This window comes from Toxorhynchites rutilus, chromosome 3 (assembly GCF_029784135.1).
Source record: "Toxorhynchites rutilus septentrionalis strain SRP chromosome 3, ASM2978413v1, whole genome shotgun sequence".
Classification (NCBI taxonomy): Eukaryota; Metazoa; Arthropoda; class Insecta; order Diptera; family Culicidae; genus Toxorhynchites; species Toxorhynchites rutilus.
The window spans coordinates 43,401,190-43,416,766 of record NC_073746.1 but is presented as its reverse complement, the minus strand read 5'-3'; the positions used below and the strand labels follow the sequence as shown (position 1 = coordinate 43,416,766).

At 38.3% G+C, this 15,577-nt stretch overlaps 1 protein-coding gene across 1 annotated transcript; it reads left to right on the top strand.

The window, feature by feature from the left end:
• Positions 1-7,580: 7,580 nt before the first annotated feature.
• On the top strand, positions 7,581-8,339 carry LOC129773075 (proto-oncogene c-Rel-like). Its single transcript, XM_055776625.1, has one exon. The coding sequence runs from the start codon at positions 7,581-7,583 to the stop codon at positions 8,337-8,339; it is 759 nt and encodes a 252-aa protein (XP_055632600.1).
• The last annotated feature ends 7,238 nt before the right edge of the window (positions 8,340-15,577 follow it).

Sequence of the window (15,577 nt, the reverse complement as noted above, 5' to 3'; positions counted from 1 at the left end):
ATCTGATATATTGGACAAATCATCAGTTTAGACGACTGTTCACATATTCTAGGGGAGGTAAATAGATATTTTGTTCAATCTCAGCGATTAATTAGCATAGAAATTAATTTGATGTTTGGGGGCAAAGTGGTCATAGGTCAATAACGACTTACAATGTTCTGTTTACTAAAGCTGATATATTTCATCACATTCTGCTCTTGGAGAAGATCCTTTTGTGGCTTTGACCCTGGACAAATATGCTACTCCAGCTAAACCAAGCCTCATTATGCGGAACGTTATGTGTTTCTTACTACGTTTTTGTATGCATGAGAAAATTTAAATTTAAACTCTAGGTGAACAGGCCAAGCTTATTTCATACATGTACCTACTATATCAAATATTATTTGAACAAATTTTGACGAAAAAAACGCATAAATCTATCCCATTTAGCTTGATATGTGCGGGTGACCACTTTGCCCCCACTAGGTGACCACTTTACCTCCAAGCAAAAAATAAGGTCGGGTTTTCACTTTTTTTTTTTCTAATGATGAAAAGTGTACTATTTTGAATTTTTATAATAAAAGCCGTTTGCTATCTTGATGAACAATGAGTTGAACTATAATATTCTTCGAGAAACGGGAAATGAATCTGAAATGTATGTGAACGCAGAAAATGGGCATATTCCTTAGGGTGACCACTATGCCCCCACTTCCCTTACTGATCAAGGAGTAATGGTGGCGACCCATCGTTTCCAGCGCCTTTAGAAACATTAACAATATCGAACGGTTATTGAACTTCTTCTGGTGAAACTATAATTTCAGGCAACTTGATGTCATACATTGGTTAAAGCATCTTTAGTACATCTCGGACATTGTTGTACTCTAGAAGAAGTTGACAAATAACGGGTGTTCAATAAAAAATGAGAATGTCTTCAGTGATATAGTGAAAAAATTTTAAAAAAATTATTAAATTAAAAAACTCGATCGGACGGCACTGGGGCAAGTTGGTGGGGTTCCGTTCCTTGGGTACGTATCTGTCTGGTATCTGTTTTTCCTCGAGGTATGCCAACGTCTTCTTGGCGTAATGGGAAGACGCCTTGTCCGGCCATAAGACGTACTTCCCGTCAGAATGATGCTCCTCTAAAAACGGAACCAGAATCTTCTTCGGTCACTCCTCCTGGTACAAGTCCGCTCGGCTTGTTAAACCGTTGCTTTAAAATCCCTTTGTCGGAGATTGCAATATACAGCATAACTTTTTTCTCAAACTTATGCTTGTATCTGTCCTTCACCCCGGGGGATGTGGACGCCTTGTCGCTGGCATAGTACCGGTCATTACCGGAAATGTGGGACTTTGACAGCGGAAAATAACTCTTGTGATTTTACGATCGCTCTCTGCTCGGATGTAGGAATGGGAGCAGCGAAATTTTCAGCCGGCGTCACGCAAACTCGTACCGTCCTTGTTGTCGAACAATTTTTTTCAGAGATTCCTTCTTCATTTTCGCATTGATCTTCGCCGGCCGGCCTGCCTGTCTTCCGCTCGACAATCCGAGATGCCAGGATCCGGTAAACAGTACTCACCGGCACATTTTCGTATCGAAAGAGGTCTACTGTAAACGTTTTCCTTGACTTTCACGCGTTTCGTAGAACCCTACAAACGCGATCGCGGAGTACCTGTTGTTTCGACGCCATCTTTGATCGAACTGACAGCACCCGAGCGAAAAAAACAGGTGTATGGCACGATTATCGCTATCTCACTCTACCTACCGTCATCGCATATCTCACTATCCCTCTGCTGCAAAAGTTCATCATCGACATCACGATATGTCAGATGGTGGTAAATTGGTAATTCGCGATGGTGTCGACGTCTGGTGGCGACTTCAAATTATGGCCATAATTTGTGTCCCAAACTCGTTAGTGTAATCTCTATCAGATTAGAAGACACGAAGTCGGTTTTTCAATTTTAAAATTTGAATGAAAATTTTCACATCATGTTATTTAATTACTTGAAACGCGTATTGCTGACTTTCATTCAATTATATGGCTATACAATTCCAAAATTGTTGCTGATTTTTTTCATTATAATATAAACTTGTCTTCATAAACAATTTTCGTATGAGATTTTTTCAACACCTGCAAACCAAAATGTTCATAATTCAAATAGAACACTAATTGGATATGGAAAAGCTAATTCTCATTCATAATTTTAATTTTGAAAACGTTCATTCCGACTGAAAATCAGCTATTCGTTGACCCGATTCTAGGGAGCCCAGAGAGTAATTCTCTCGGTGAGAAAAAAATTTACAGAAAGGTATTGAAATAATTCTCATTTTTTATTGAACACCCGTGAGCTCGCTTGTTCTGCTAACCGTGCGTACTTTGGTCAGAGATATGCTGTCTATCTGAGGAGGAGCCATCTGCAATTGTGTCGAAATCCTCGAACATTCTGGTTGTTTGTTAAATCAAAACACAAGGAGCAAGATTACCGATGTCACATGGGACCTCTGCGGCCTCGACGAACGAAACTAAACGTCAACTTTTTGCGCTTTTTTTTGCTTGTTTCAGCTTTTGACACTACTCATCCGGAGAACTGATCAACAGAATTTTTCGATACAGTTCTTTTGATCGAATTGACCACTATTTTACTCTGAAAAAGTTGGCCAAACTTGAATTTTTTAATCACCTTTGGAATCGTACATGAAAGATATAATGCTTCAAGTCAAAATAGGTTCTTCGAATAGTTTTTCAGAGTAAACCTTCTCGTGATACATTTGATTCTATCAAATCAATAGAAACACGTACAGCTGTCGAACGGCGGATGTTATCAGGTAAATATAGGGTGTAAAATGAAAATCCAAAAACTGTTGCTACAAGAATGATTTCAAACGCTTATAACATGATCATTCCTTGTTAGATCGGAATAAAATGTTTGCATCAGTCGATTGAAAATATTTTAACGCATCTATCCCGATGAAGAAAATTACTTTTATTGTTAAATGTTGAGAATTATCCAGCTTCCCCAGTTTTTCCGTCTAAATGGAGCAAATAACATAACGGCGAGCACAAGTATCCGAGCAGTCAGTATAAAAGCCGTTTTCGCGATTCCCGTATTTTACCAGCAGTCAGCATTCACGATTCAGCAGTTATCCAACCAGCCACCCGACGGCAGTGGCAGCGCGGCTTTCACATAGTCTTCCGCAAAATTCAGGGATAATTTCCCAAATCAGCTTTTTTCAAGGCCAGAGGCGAATGAACTGAAAAAAGTATTTTAGTGTCACTCTAGACAGCGAGCCGTCAGCAGTGCATGTATGCATGCATTCATCGGCCTTTGTCAGGACTACCAAGCATTTTTTTCTAAAGAGTCATTCATAAATTTCTTCAATGTCTATTCGTACCCAATAGTCATATTGTACCAGTATCCTTGGAAGTTATGTCGTCGTCACATTAAAGAACAACGTTGCCTAACTCTAGTTTGGTTACCATACCACTACCATTGCAAAGTCTGCAGTGCAAATTAGTGACCCGTTAACCCTTCGCCCGGAATGCAAATGCAGCGTGAAAGAAGGAAAATATTGCAATATTGCAACATAAGCAGCGCATTTTCCAATAGCCCCAAATATAGAACTTTCGACAGACGCATGTGAGAGTCAAAAATCCGAGGTGAAAGATGAAAAAGATGCACCACGTCAGTTTTCATATGCTCATTTGTACCCAAAAATTTTAGACCCGTATTTTTATCTTTTACCAATGATGTCGAATATGACTGTTGAAATTAATTCAACAGACTTCCAAAATAATAACTCTGCAGCACATGGAAATGAATGAAAACACTTAGATCCGATAAGTAGATACAGTAGGAGAATATAATTATGACAATCATGACGATAAACATTTTTTCACTCCTCTTTGTTTTCTACTTACGTTTAGTTCCCTTCGAAACTATTTCAGTTTTCAATTCTTGTGTTAAGGGGGTACTCGGACGTTTTTTCGCGCTCCGTAAAAATAAAACAAAGAATATTTTTACTATCCATTATATCATTAATTGTTCATCTATCTTTTAACAATAGAACAAATATTGAACGGAGAAAAAATATAACTAGTATGGTCAAGAGTTGATGAAGAGAGAGGGTTCAAAGAAAGTTGTGCCATGGCGTACACGTTTCCAGCCCTTCTGGTTATCTGAAACAAAGAAAATTGAAGAGATTCTAAATCAGTTTAGATGCCACTATCGCATGAACCTCGGACAAGTAAAAAACATATTTTTTGACAAAATGGCGGCCGTTTGAAAAACGAAATGCGGTTTAAAACGTTTTTTCTTACGTTTCCAGATTTTTTAAAAATAGTAAAATTTATAAAATATCATTTTTTTAGAGATTCATGTGATAGAGAGATGCATATTCATATAAATTCGACATGAATCGGTTCAGTAGAATTTGAGATATCGTGTACGCCAGTTTGAAAAAACTAGTTTCGAGATAAACGCATTTGAAATTCATTGTTATGGTCGTACCGGATAGATACCGCATCACTAAAATGGCTCTAACTCCTCCTCTCCAAGGGGGGCCTGTCATACAAATGAAACACAAATTTCTACATAACTCAACAACTAATCAAGCAAATGGAACCAAATTTGGCATGTGGAGGTTCTAGGGGATAAGAAATGTTTTTATTGTGATACGACTTTCCTCACCCCTCTCTATGGAGGGCTTCCATACAAATGAAACACAAATTTCTGCGGAATTCGAGAGCTAATCAAACAAAGGTGTAAGAGTAAAACTCGAGGAAGGAATCGTCCGATTTCAGATGTCATCATTTCATTATATTTTCTGTATCAAACATGTATTCCATGTATGGGAGAAACATGTTATTTGCAAGTGATTGAAAAACCTTGAACGAGAATTGGGTATGAAAATAATTATAATAATTATAATGACGAGTTCTGGTAGAAGTACTAGGAAATTTATAGTAAAAGAAATTTGTAAAGGGTCAAAATTAATAAATGAACAGTTCTACGATTGAATGGACGTTCACTTAGTAAGAAAACTTGAACGTTTGAAAGTATTTACAAAACAAAAAACCATTTTGGCCGTGACGAGGTTTGCAGGGTCAGCTATAGAAAATAAATGCGGTACAGAAAAAATCAATTTTCATTCACAATTTTTATTTTAATAGTGTGTTCATTCCACCTGAAAATCCATTATTGCTTTGTTGCTTCTCAAACTCGGAAAACGAAGCTCAATGTCGTAAATGTGGATGATTGTGATGGATCAAACATTTAATCGACTATGAGCGTGTGTACGTCAACTGGAAAAAGATCAAGATTAAAGATCAAAGATTGAAGCTATAACATTTAAAATAAAAATAACGTTTGCGATGCTTACTTATTATTCTCGTGCTCATCGTATTGTTCTCGCGAAGAAAAGAATGAATCATGACTCACCCATCTTCAGTTGATTCCATGAAACTATAACTCTTCCCACATCACTAAAATATTCTTCTAAGAAGTAATTTCAAAAATTGCGATGCATTCAAAAATAATATTTGAAGTGATAAACAAGTGGATTGAATAATATAATAGGATAGACAAGCAATGACCGGTAAAAAACTGCTTATGTCGAGGACATAATCGGAGAGACGTAGGATTCGGAGTTCATTATGCTGTTTTTTCATTCATAATTCAGTGCAGATGTAATATAAGCAAAGTATATTATATTGTTTCAAAATTTCTTACCCTCAATGGCCAATCGCCTCCTAAGTATCTGGTACCCTGCTGAATGGCATATTCATCACCACCTTAATGCTTTTCATACGGAGCAACTGCGCCCATCATGCGCTATCGCTATCGTACGCAGGCTGACGATGCTTCGCTTAGCTTCCACCAGTCGGTGACCGCTTCGCATGCACCCTTCATGCGCGCTATCGAGTACCCCTCTCACACAGGCAGACGAGACTGTTTTCCGTCTAGGTTCCACCAATTGACGACTATCATCCAAGCTTAGCTATTAAAACTTTACCGTCCACAGATTTCGTAAAAAATTATTCACTTGGCGCCAGCAGCTCTTATATCGATTACTTGGTTTGTCGCTAGTCGTTCTTGACATTATCGGAAAATTATAATTTTTTTAATTCATTTATTTGTAAGGCTCAATCACATGAACTTTGCGGAGCCACTAATTCATGATTTGTTTATACAGAATTTCAACTTAAATCTATGTTTGGTAGGTTTCGACCGATTACTCGCGGTTCATTCGTTCGAGGTTAGAGGGGCAACAATTTTTGTGGGAAGGGTCAGATAAGGGATATGGATATGAGGTATCGTTGTCTCAACCGAAAATTGCCGCACGCACTGTAGCATTGTGCATAATGACCAGGGATAGCATCTGGTGTTCGACTATCTGTTGATGGTGGGTGACGGTGAGATGAGAGGACAAGACAAACAAACCAATAACGAAAAAGAAAAAAAAAGCATTAAATTTTTATACTAGACCGTTTCACAAACATATAGATCAACTGCATATAGCAGATGTCGCGAGTTTCCAACACGTCTCTAACAGAAACATAGGGTTGTCTTCCTTGGGCCCTAAGGGCATTCAAAAGGTTCTCTCTGGCTGCGTAGTTGTCCGTACATTGCCAAACTGCGTGATCGATGTCATCGTAACCGTTTCCACACCGACAGTCATTGCTTTGAACAAGATTTATTCTGTGGAGATGCACATCTAGCGAGTAGTGGTTGGACATAAGTCTACTCATTACACGAATGAAGTCACGACTCACGTCCAAACCATTGAACCACGCTTTCGAAGAAACATTTGGAATAATTGAATATGACCTCCGCCCAAGACTTCCAGTGTCCAAATCGGTTTGCCAACTCAAGAGGGAACTCTGACGCAGTAATTGGAAAAATTCATCGTATGAAATCTGTCTATGAAACAATTCGCCTTCCTGGGCACCCACCTTTGCGAGAGTTATTTCGTGTATAATCCTTACAGTGTGATCCTCATCAGAATCAGAGTCCAATTCTTGAGTTGACAAAACCGAAAATTGATTTTCATCATGAGCGGCTGATGCGGCCTAGAGCATTTCTGCACAAGTCCGCTTGGAGCGTCCTGTGAGAGAACGCTTCACTTTATCGGAGTGCTGTTTGTACCTTGGGCAATCCTGTAGTGCGTGAGGATTCTCGCCACAGTGGACACATTTTTCCACGGTTTGTGTACAAGAATCCTCACTGTGTTTTTCACCACATTTACCGCAGCGAAACTTGTTGCCGCAATAGCTGGAAGAATGCCCCAAATTTTCACAATTGGCGCCATTGTAAACCCGCGGTACAAACAAGCGCACCGGAAAAAAAACACTATTTACTTTCACATAGTTCGGGAGAACACAACATGCGAAAGTCACCCGAAACGAGTGTGAAGGCTTATAGATTTTTTGGTTGTCTTCCAAAGATGCTGCAAGTAGTTGCCTAACATCCAGAATCTTCACAAGCTCATCAATTAGCGAGTTTTTAAAACAACCCGATGCTTTTTTCAATTCTTCAACACTCCAACGCTTCCTGTGACGGTGATAAACCATGCCTAAATTCTATTGCTTTTTCCCGCAGGCGACATGCTGTTACCGTTCCAAACGTTTGTACCACGAATTCAAATCACGGAACAACCTGCGGAGCGACACCGCTTCCGATACGCCAGCGAGCATCCTTCGTACATACGCGGCTCGAAAAATACGCGAGAATGCTTGACCTATCCAACGGTGGAGATTGTGGACTATTTTGGTCGCGCTAAACTAACGGTATACTCCGTCACAGAGGATCCGATACCTCGTCTACACCCCTATACGCTCTCAGGAACATGCGAGGTTATCATCGGGCCAAACAATCCACTGAAATATTGCTTCAAAGATCTAAGCATTTGTTGCATCACGCGGAAGATGCTTAGGAGACAGCACGCGAATGATCTCGACGTTGTAAACTTGAACGTGCTTAGACTTTGCTTTGAAGCCTCTCTTTTGACAGCTTCCGGTGAAGTGACTCAAACGCTGAGAGCGTTCTCAAGGAAAATCTACAACGCAAAGAAGAGACCCGAATTAATCATTCATGAACTAAGTGACTGCAGCTCTCCTATGTCAGGTGGGAAAAATATTACTTTGCTGTGCGATGAGGTTGATAAGAACGATATCCAGGTTCGTTTTTCCCTCTGTCGAAGCAACCAATCAGAGGGGTGGTGTGGTTATGGAATATTCCACCCGGAGGCCGATATACACAAGAAAGTCGCTATTAGTTTTATGACTCCCCCATTTCGGAACCAGTTTCTCACACAGTCAGTGAAGGTAGGTAGCCGATGTATTTTCAAAACATTGATGGATTGATTAAAGTTAACAAGACGCTATCACCTAGGTCAAGATTCAACTCGAACGTACATCGGACGGAACGGTAAGTAAGGCGCATGACTTCGAATTTCGTCCAAACATTAACGGTAAGAATATAAACAGCGTACATTAAATGCAATCGATTATCTATTGTTCGATTCCCAGATTTGGAACTCAAACGAAAGCATCGTTTTCCTCTGGAATCCACCGTGGTATTATCGCCACACTCCGGAACAACTCAAGCTACCGGTGGTGGCTTACCATCCTTCGAAAACATTAGAAACAGACTGTAGGCACTTCGCATGGGTTCGTATGCGCACCCATCGTAAATTACCATAGCTGGAAGTGAAGCTAACGCGTTTCCTAATTTGCGGTACAATTTTAGAAAATCATAGATGGCTTATCATGCATCTACTTAACTGAATAAATACTGATTCATTTACGGTGACAATCAGGGTTACCAACTATAATTTTGAAAAGTCAGGGAGAATGAAAATAAAAATCAGGATAAATCAGGATAGCTCATGTTGTGTTGTCCGAAAAGTTAATGTCGATTTTTGGGAAAACAAAAACATCATTTTCAATCAAAGCATTATAATTTAATTTTATATCCATAGTTCAGTTTCACAATCTTTCGCCATCTTTCACACAGCTTAAATATTCTATCCTCCCAGAACATGTTTGCTTCCTCGTAGAAGACTGCTGCGAATTATACATATGAGAAACAAGTTGCTTGGCAGTAGCTCATATGACATAATACATTCCAAATCTCACCAGAAACAGAGTATATCTTGCTTCGGGCGAAGACCAGATATGTAAAAGAATTAATAAACATGGTATAAATCCTCGCATAGGCGGAAATACTAGTGTTGCACCTGACTTTTTGATGATATTTTTTTCCGAAAATCCTACAGCATCACCACATTGCAGAGAAATCAATATTCAAAATCTCACTGAATTCATCATCCATGCTTTGGAATGAATCTTTACTCGACAAATGAGGAAAGCATATCAGCAGTGGAAGACTTGTTGAATTTTTCTTAATTTTTATGATATTTAGTACTGTTAAAGATATATTTACCATAGTCCCACCATTAAAGTTGATTCTACTTTGAATCAGACGAACAAATTATATATAAAATCTTTTTATATTGACAGTGGATTCAAAACTTTTCTCTTGAGTAATTTTGGAAAACCAAGAAACAATTGAGCGTACAGCTAAAAAAAGTTAATTACAGATTTGCGTCTAGAACTTTAAATTAATGTATGATATATACAAGTGCGAACCGGAGAACTACCAAAACAGAAAACTTTGGCATGGAAACCAGTACACCCATACCTCGCTTTACGGCCTAGATACTTTCCAAGAAACTTAGCCGCAAAGCGAAAAGCCGTATAAAAAATCAGTCGACGTCGAAAATAGTTTTTTTTGCCGTTATAGCGAAACATTTTAGACCGTAAATCGAGAACATGCCTTAATTGAAGAGGGCCGTTATAGCGAAATGCCGTATAAAGAGCGGCCGCATAGCGAGGTATGGGTGTATATTTATTACGATTAATGTAAAGCGTACAAAAATCAGGAAAAATCAGGACCATTTCAGAAAAATCAGGATAAATTGAGTGTTCGTCAGGATATCAGGGAGCGTGCTAAAGTCTGGGAAATCCTGAAAAATCAGGAAGGTTGGCATCTCTGGTGACAATATATCCGTTCTTTTCCTCCTTGTAAGGACTTCTCCACTACCTATATGTTACTCAAATAACCAGTAGGCATAAAGCAATTGCCGTAAATCAACTACACTTTACTAATCAACTACTACTTTACATACTCATATAACGCGGTTATAATGCTAATGAAAATAGGCAAAGTGGTCTAAAATGCTACAGCTACTGGCTTCAATATGCTTTACTAGTGTTCATATAGTGTACTAGTGTGTAGAAACATTAAGTGTCTGCTTATTTAGGAAAGAAACAGAGTCTATTGAAACGATGTTCGACATGAAACATAAAAAAATATTTTATACCCCACAACCCTTTAGATGTTAAGATTTTAACTGATTTGTTTATTATTTGGATTTGCAGAACATTGTTCGGAATAAGAGGTAAATGTATTAGGAAATAACCTTAAGAGACTCAAACCAATACACTTTGTACCATCTGTTTTAAGCCTAGGGGCACGGACGGAAGTTAGACGTAGGACTGTGATTGGTCATAACAGTTATTCTTTAAATGTAATTCTATTCATTGTTCAGAAATCTGTTAGTTTAACTCTTACAAACTTCACCGTCAACCGTCAAACGGTTTGTAACGAACAAAAAAATAAAATAAGCTTCTGGCAGGAAGTTCAACTGTTTAACTAAAAATGATAAATGAATGAATTAATGAATTAAGGATTGATATAATTTTTCGCTGTAAATTTGTCCATGCGGCCGCATCCCGGGAACACTCGCTTAAGATGTTCGTAATCCTGTCATATAAATCTTCAACTGGACTCATCTATAACAGGACGTACGTTAACTGGACTGCAAAGCAGTTATGTATCAATTATAGATGTCATCTTCAATTTGAAGTATTGTTTTAGCTGTTTTGTAGACCAGTCAGCGAGAAAAATCCTATAATTGTATTGATTTTCCGGCCCAATTAACAAACTTTTATTTGTTAAATTTCACACTTGTTTTATTATTTCCACTGTTGACGTCAAAATTGAAATTTTTTTAAGAGCATATTTCAAATGTTATATTTCCTAAATAGCTAAATACAGCTTGAGAACTAATCAAACAAATGGAATCAAACTTAGCATATAGAGGTTCCAGGGATCGATAAATGTTTCTATGGTAGTTCGACACTCCTCCCCCCTCTCTAAAGGGAGGCTCCCCTACAAATGAAACACAAACTTCTGCATAACTCAAGAACTAATCACCCTGCCATATACATCTCCAACTGGACTCATCTATAACAAGACGTACGTTAACTGGACTGCAAAGCAGTTATGTATCAATCATAGATGTCATCTTCAATTTGAAGTATTGTTTCAAGACGTACGTTAACTGGACTGCAAAGCAGTTATGTATCAATCATAGATGTCATCTTCAATTTGAAGTATTGTTTTAGCTGTTTTGTAGACAAGTCAGCGATAAAAATCCTATAATTGTATTGATTTTCCGGCCCAATTAACAAACTTTTATTTGTTAAATTTCACACTTGTTTTATTATTTCCACTGTTGACGTCAAAATTGAAATTTTTTTGAGAGCGTATTTCAAATGTTATATTTTCTAAATAGCTAAATACAGCTTGAGAACTAATCAAACAAATGGAATCAAACTTAGCATATAGAGGTTCCAGGGATCGATAAATGTTTCTATGGTAGTTCGACACTCCTCCCCCCTCTCTAAAGGGAGGCTCCCCTACAAATGAAACACAAACTTCTGCATAACTCAAGAACTAATCACCCTGCCATATACATCTCCAACTGGACTCATCTATAACAAGACGTACGTTAACTGGACTGCAAAGCAGTTATGTATCAATCATAGATGTCATCTTCAATTTGAAGTATTGTTTCAAGACGTACGTTAACTGGACTGCAAAGCAGTTATGTATCAATCATAGATGTCATCTTCAATTTGAAGTATTGTTTTAGCTGTTTTGTAGACAAGTCAGCGATAAAAATCCTATAATTGTATTGATTTTCCGGCCCAATTAACAAACTTTTATTTGTTAAATTTCACACTTGTTTTATTATTTCCACTGTTGACGTCAAAATTGAAATTTTTTTGAGAGCGTATTTCAAATGTTATATTTTCTAAATAGCTAAATACAGCTTGAGAACTAATCAAACAAATGGAATCAAACTTAGCATATAGAGGTTTCAGGGATCGATAAACGTTTCTATGGTAGTTCGACACTCCTCCCCCCTCTCTAAAGGGAGGCTCCCCTACAAATGAAACACAAACTTCTGCATAACTCAAGAACTAATCAAGCAAATGGAGCCAAATTTGGAATGTTAGGGCTTTTGGGTGCGAGAAATGTTTCTATGATGGTAGGACACCCATTCCCCTCTGGAAAGAAGAGGGGATCCCATAAGAAATAATGCACATATTTCAACCAAACATGACAAATTTTTGGAAAACAGTCTAGTCTAGTCTAGTCTGGCTAGTCTGAATAAAAATGAGAAAATCCGGAAAAATCAATTCGCATATAATCTACAATTAAATATTGACAAGCGTTGTTAGTCCATTTGATGTTTGCTGTAACGAAATTTATCTTCGTTCGAAAGTGCAAAAGGATTTTAATGTGATAAAACGCACTCCTATATAATCTTCTATCTATATAAATAAAAATGGATCGCCGAATGTGTTGATAAGAGCAAAACTCGAGAAAGGAATTTAGGGCTGTCTTCATTCTATCATATTTTCTGTATCAAAAATTTATTTAATGTAACGGAGAAACATAACGCAAATAACGCAAGTGGATGAAAAATCTTGCACAAAAATTGTGTCTGAATATAATCTATTATTATAATGTCGAGATTTGGTAGAAGTACTGAAATTTTATAGTAAAAAATGATATTTAAAGGTAGTTCTGCGATTGGACCCATGAACATGCGCTTAGTAAGAAAACGTGGATGTGATAACGAAAAATAAATTTTGGGCGGGACGAAGTTTGCCAGGTCAGCTAGTATGTATATAAAACAAGGATATTTGAAATAAAAAAGGAATATTCGGAATTAAGAGGTACGCATATGTATGTTTCGTATTAAAAATAATCATCTAAGTCAACTTTACAGATCAGAACGATAACATACAAACTTTCACGAAATATATTCGTTATTTTTATCAACCAAAATATTCTCTGAAAATAAATTATATAGCAGAACAACGTTCGCCGGGTCAACTAGTTTCGTATAAATAAGCCATTCGCGATTTGAAAACACATCACTCCTCTTTTGGTGGTCATCGAAGCAACATCGTTGCCGGCGAACGTCGAGCTGGAGTGGATTGCCTTTCTCAAGACAGGTAGCCCTTCTCAGGGCTAGAGGCAAATAAACTGAAAAAGTTTAAAGTCTCTTAAAAACAAAAATGGAAATGGCCTAACACACAGCTCGAAACAAGAATGGAATGAAATGCGAAAGTGTTCGTTGTACGGGCAATGAGAAAGAAGAGAGGAACTACTGTGATTTGAGCTTCGCCATTTCTCGATAGCTCTTAGAGATATTTACATAAATCGATAGTAAATATTTCTACTCGGCTGAATGCAAAAATGCTGAGCAACAGTTGATAGTTGTCTTCCGACCGAGACTTCTGCTCGCAGCACTGCTTTGCAATTGCTCACTAACAACACCTCGGTTTCTTGATGCGTCATCTTGAGCATAACGCTGTCCATCCAGCTACCGATCGTGTCAACTGTCTCAGCCGCCAACATTTCTACTTCCTGGAGCATCTCGCCAATCACCGTTGCTACAATGTCGTCCGCGAAACCTACTATCTCCACACCTTTGGGTAGCTTCAGCGTTAGTACACCGTCGTACATCGTGTTCTAAAGCGTTGGACCTAGGATGGAACCTTGTGGAACTCCCGCCGAGATGTTCATCGGCATCTTTCCACTGTCAGTGTTGTATACCAGGATTCGATTCTGGAAATAACTCCTCAGTATCCTATACAGGGACCCCACAGATGCCCACTAACTACGTTTGCAAGTGCAACCACATGTCATGGACGAAACAGCAGAGCGGTTTTTTAAACGTAATCCGAATCGGTCATTCCGCATGCTGGATGCTATTTTAGACATTAAAAAATGAGAAAAATTACAAGCCCTTCTAGGTGAATTTAGTCTAGCCTTTTTGTTAGACACCCTAAGTAAAAGTTGATTTTTTTTTCGTGAATTTTACAAAAAATAGATAGCTATTTCACCAGAAATTCGTAGTCTAGGTATCTCTTTAGAATAAAATTTATCTTTGAGGCAGAAATTTTGAAAAATGATTGTGTTCGGCATCTTTGAAAAAATAAGATTGAGTTGGGAAAGGCGGGAAAGATGGACACTAACTGAAAATTAAAGTTTATGTTCTCGAAAAGTTTTGGAGATCTTCAAATGTGCCTTAAAATGATCTAACAAAAAGGCTAGACTAAAATCACATGGAAAAGATGTGATGGTAAAACATTTACGTAACGAAAAATATCCCAAAAAATTACTCGATAACAATGAAAACCTTATTTTCTGCAGACGAAAATTTACATCGAGCTGCTCTTTGCAGATTACTTTTTTGTTTTTATTTAAAATTTTAACAGAAAGCCAGCTAGGTATACACAGTAAGTGTCAAAGGTATTGATACACTGTATTGCAAGTTTGTACATCATTGAAATTCAAGAGAAAAATGTAATTTATCAATTATACAGGGGTGTCCGTCTTTCCTACCCTGCCCGTCTTTCCCATACAATGGTTGCTATGATTAGTTTTCACCGTTTGTTCTCCAGTTTTCAAAATGACGTCCAAGTAGGAGAAGCAGCGTGTCAAGAATTTTGCTTGCGTAGCAAGAGAATCTGACGTTCTTGCACGCCAAGTGAGCAAAATTGTTGGATGTGGCCAAATCGACCGTGACAAATGTTTTATAAGGGTTCGGGAAGCATCTATCGAGCGCCAAGAAGCTTGGAAGCGACGGCAATCGTAATCCGGACGTGGCAGCGACGACGAAGAAGATGACGGCGAAATATAAGCGGAATCCTAACCTCTTCATCCTGGACGTCGCTGGGAACTACCGTGCATCGGGCCATGAAACGAGCCGGGCTGTCGACATTTAAGAAGGTGAAGGTGGCGAATCGAGATTACAAACAAAACACGTCGGTAAAGCAGCGGTCCCGAAAGCTGTATATGAATCTGCTCACAAAGTTAGACTGTGTCGTCATGGACGTCGAAACTAATGTGAATGCTAATTTCAAGCAGCTTTCGGAACAGGTGTTTTATACCGCATCAGGAAAAGGGAAGATTCGAAGTTTCCAAAACCATCAAACTGTTGAAGTTCCCAAAAAAAAATACTTCGTCTGGCATGCCAGATATCCAGGAGTGCCTGGAAAAGCGACTGCCACTATTCCTAAAGCAACGTAATAGACCTGTGCTGTTTCAGCCGGTCTTGGCGAGCTGCCACTATGGGGAATAGGCAACTCCACCCTATCGAACGGTATTGGTCCTCGGTCAAACAGAATCTTAACATAACTGATAAATCCATGGATTTTTATATTATGAATTT

What these genes read in the sequence shown, in the direction of transcription:
- LOC129773075 (XM_055776625.1), top strand. Translation starts at nt 7,581, where the DNA reads ATGCTGTTACCGTTCCAAACGTTTGTACCACGAATTCAAATCACGGAA.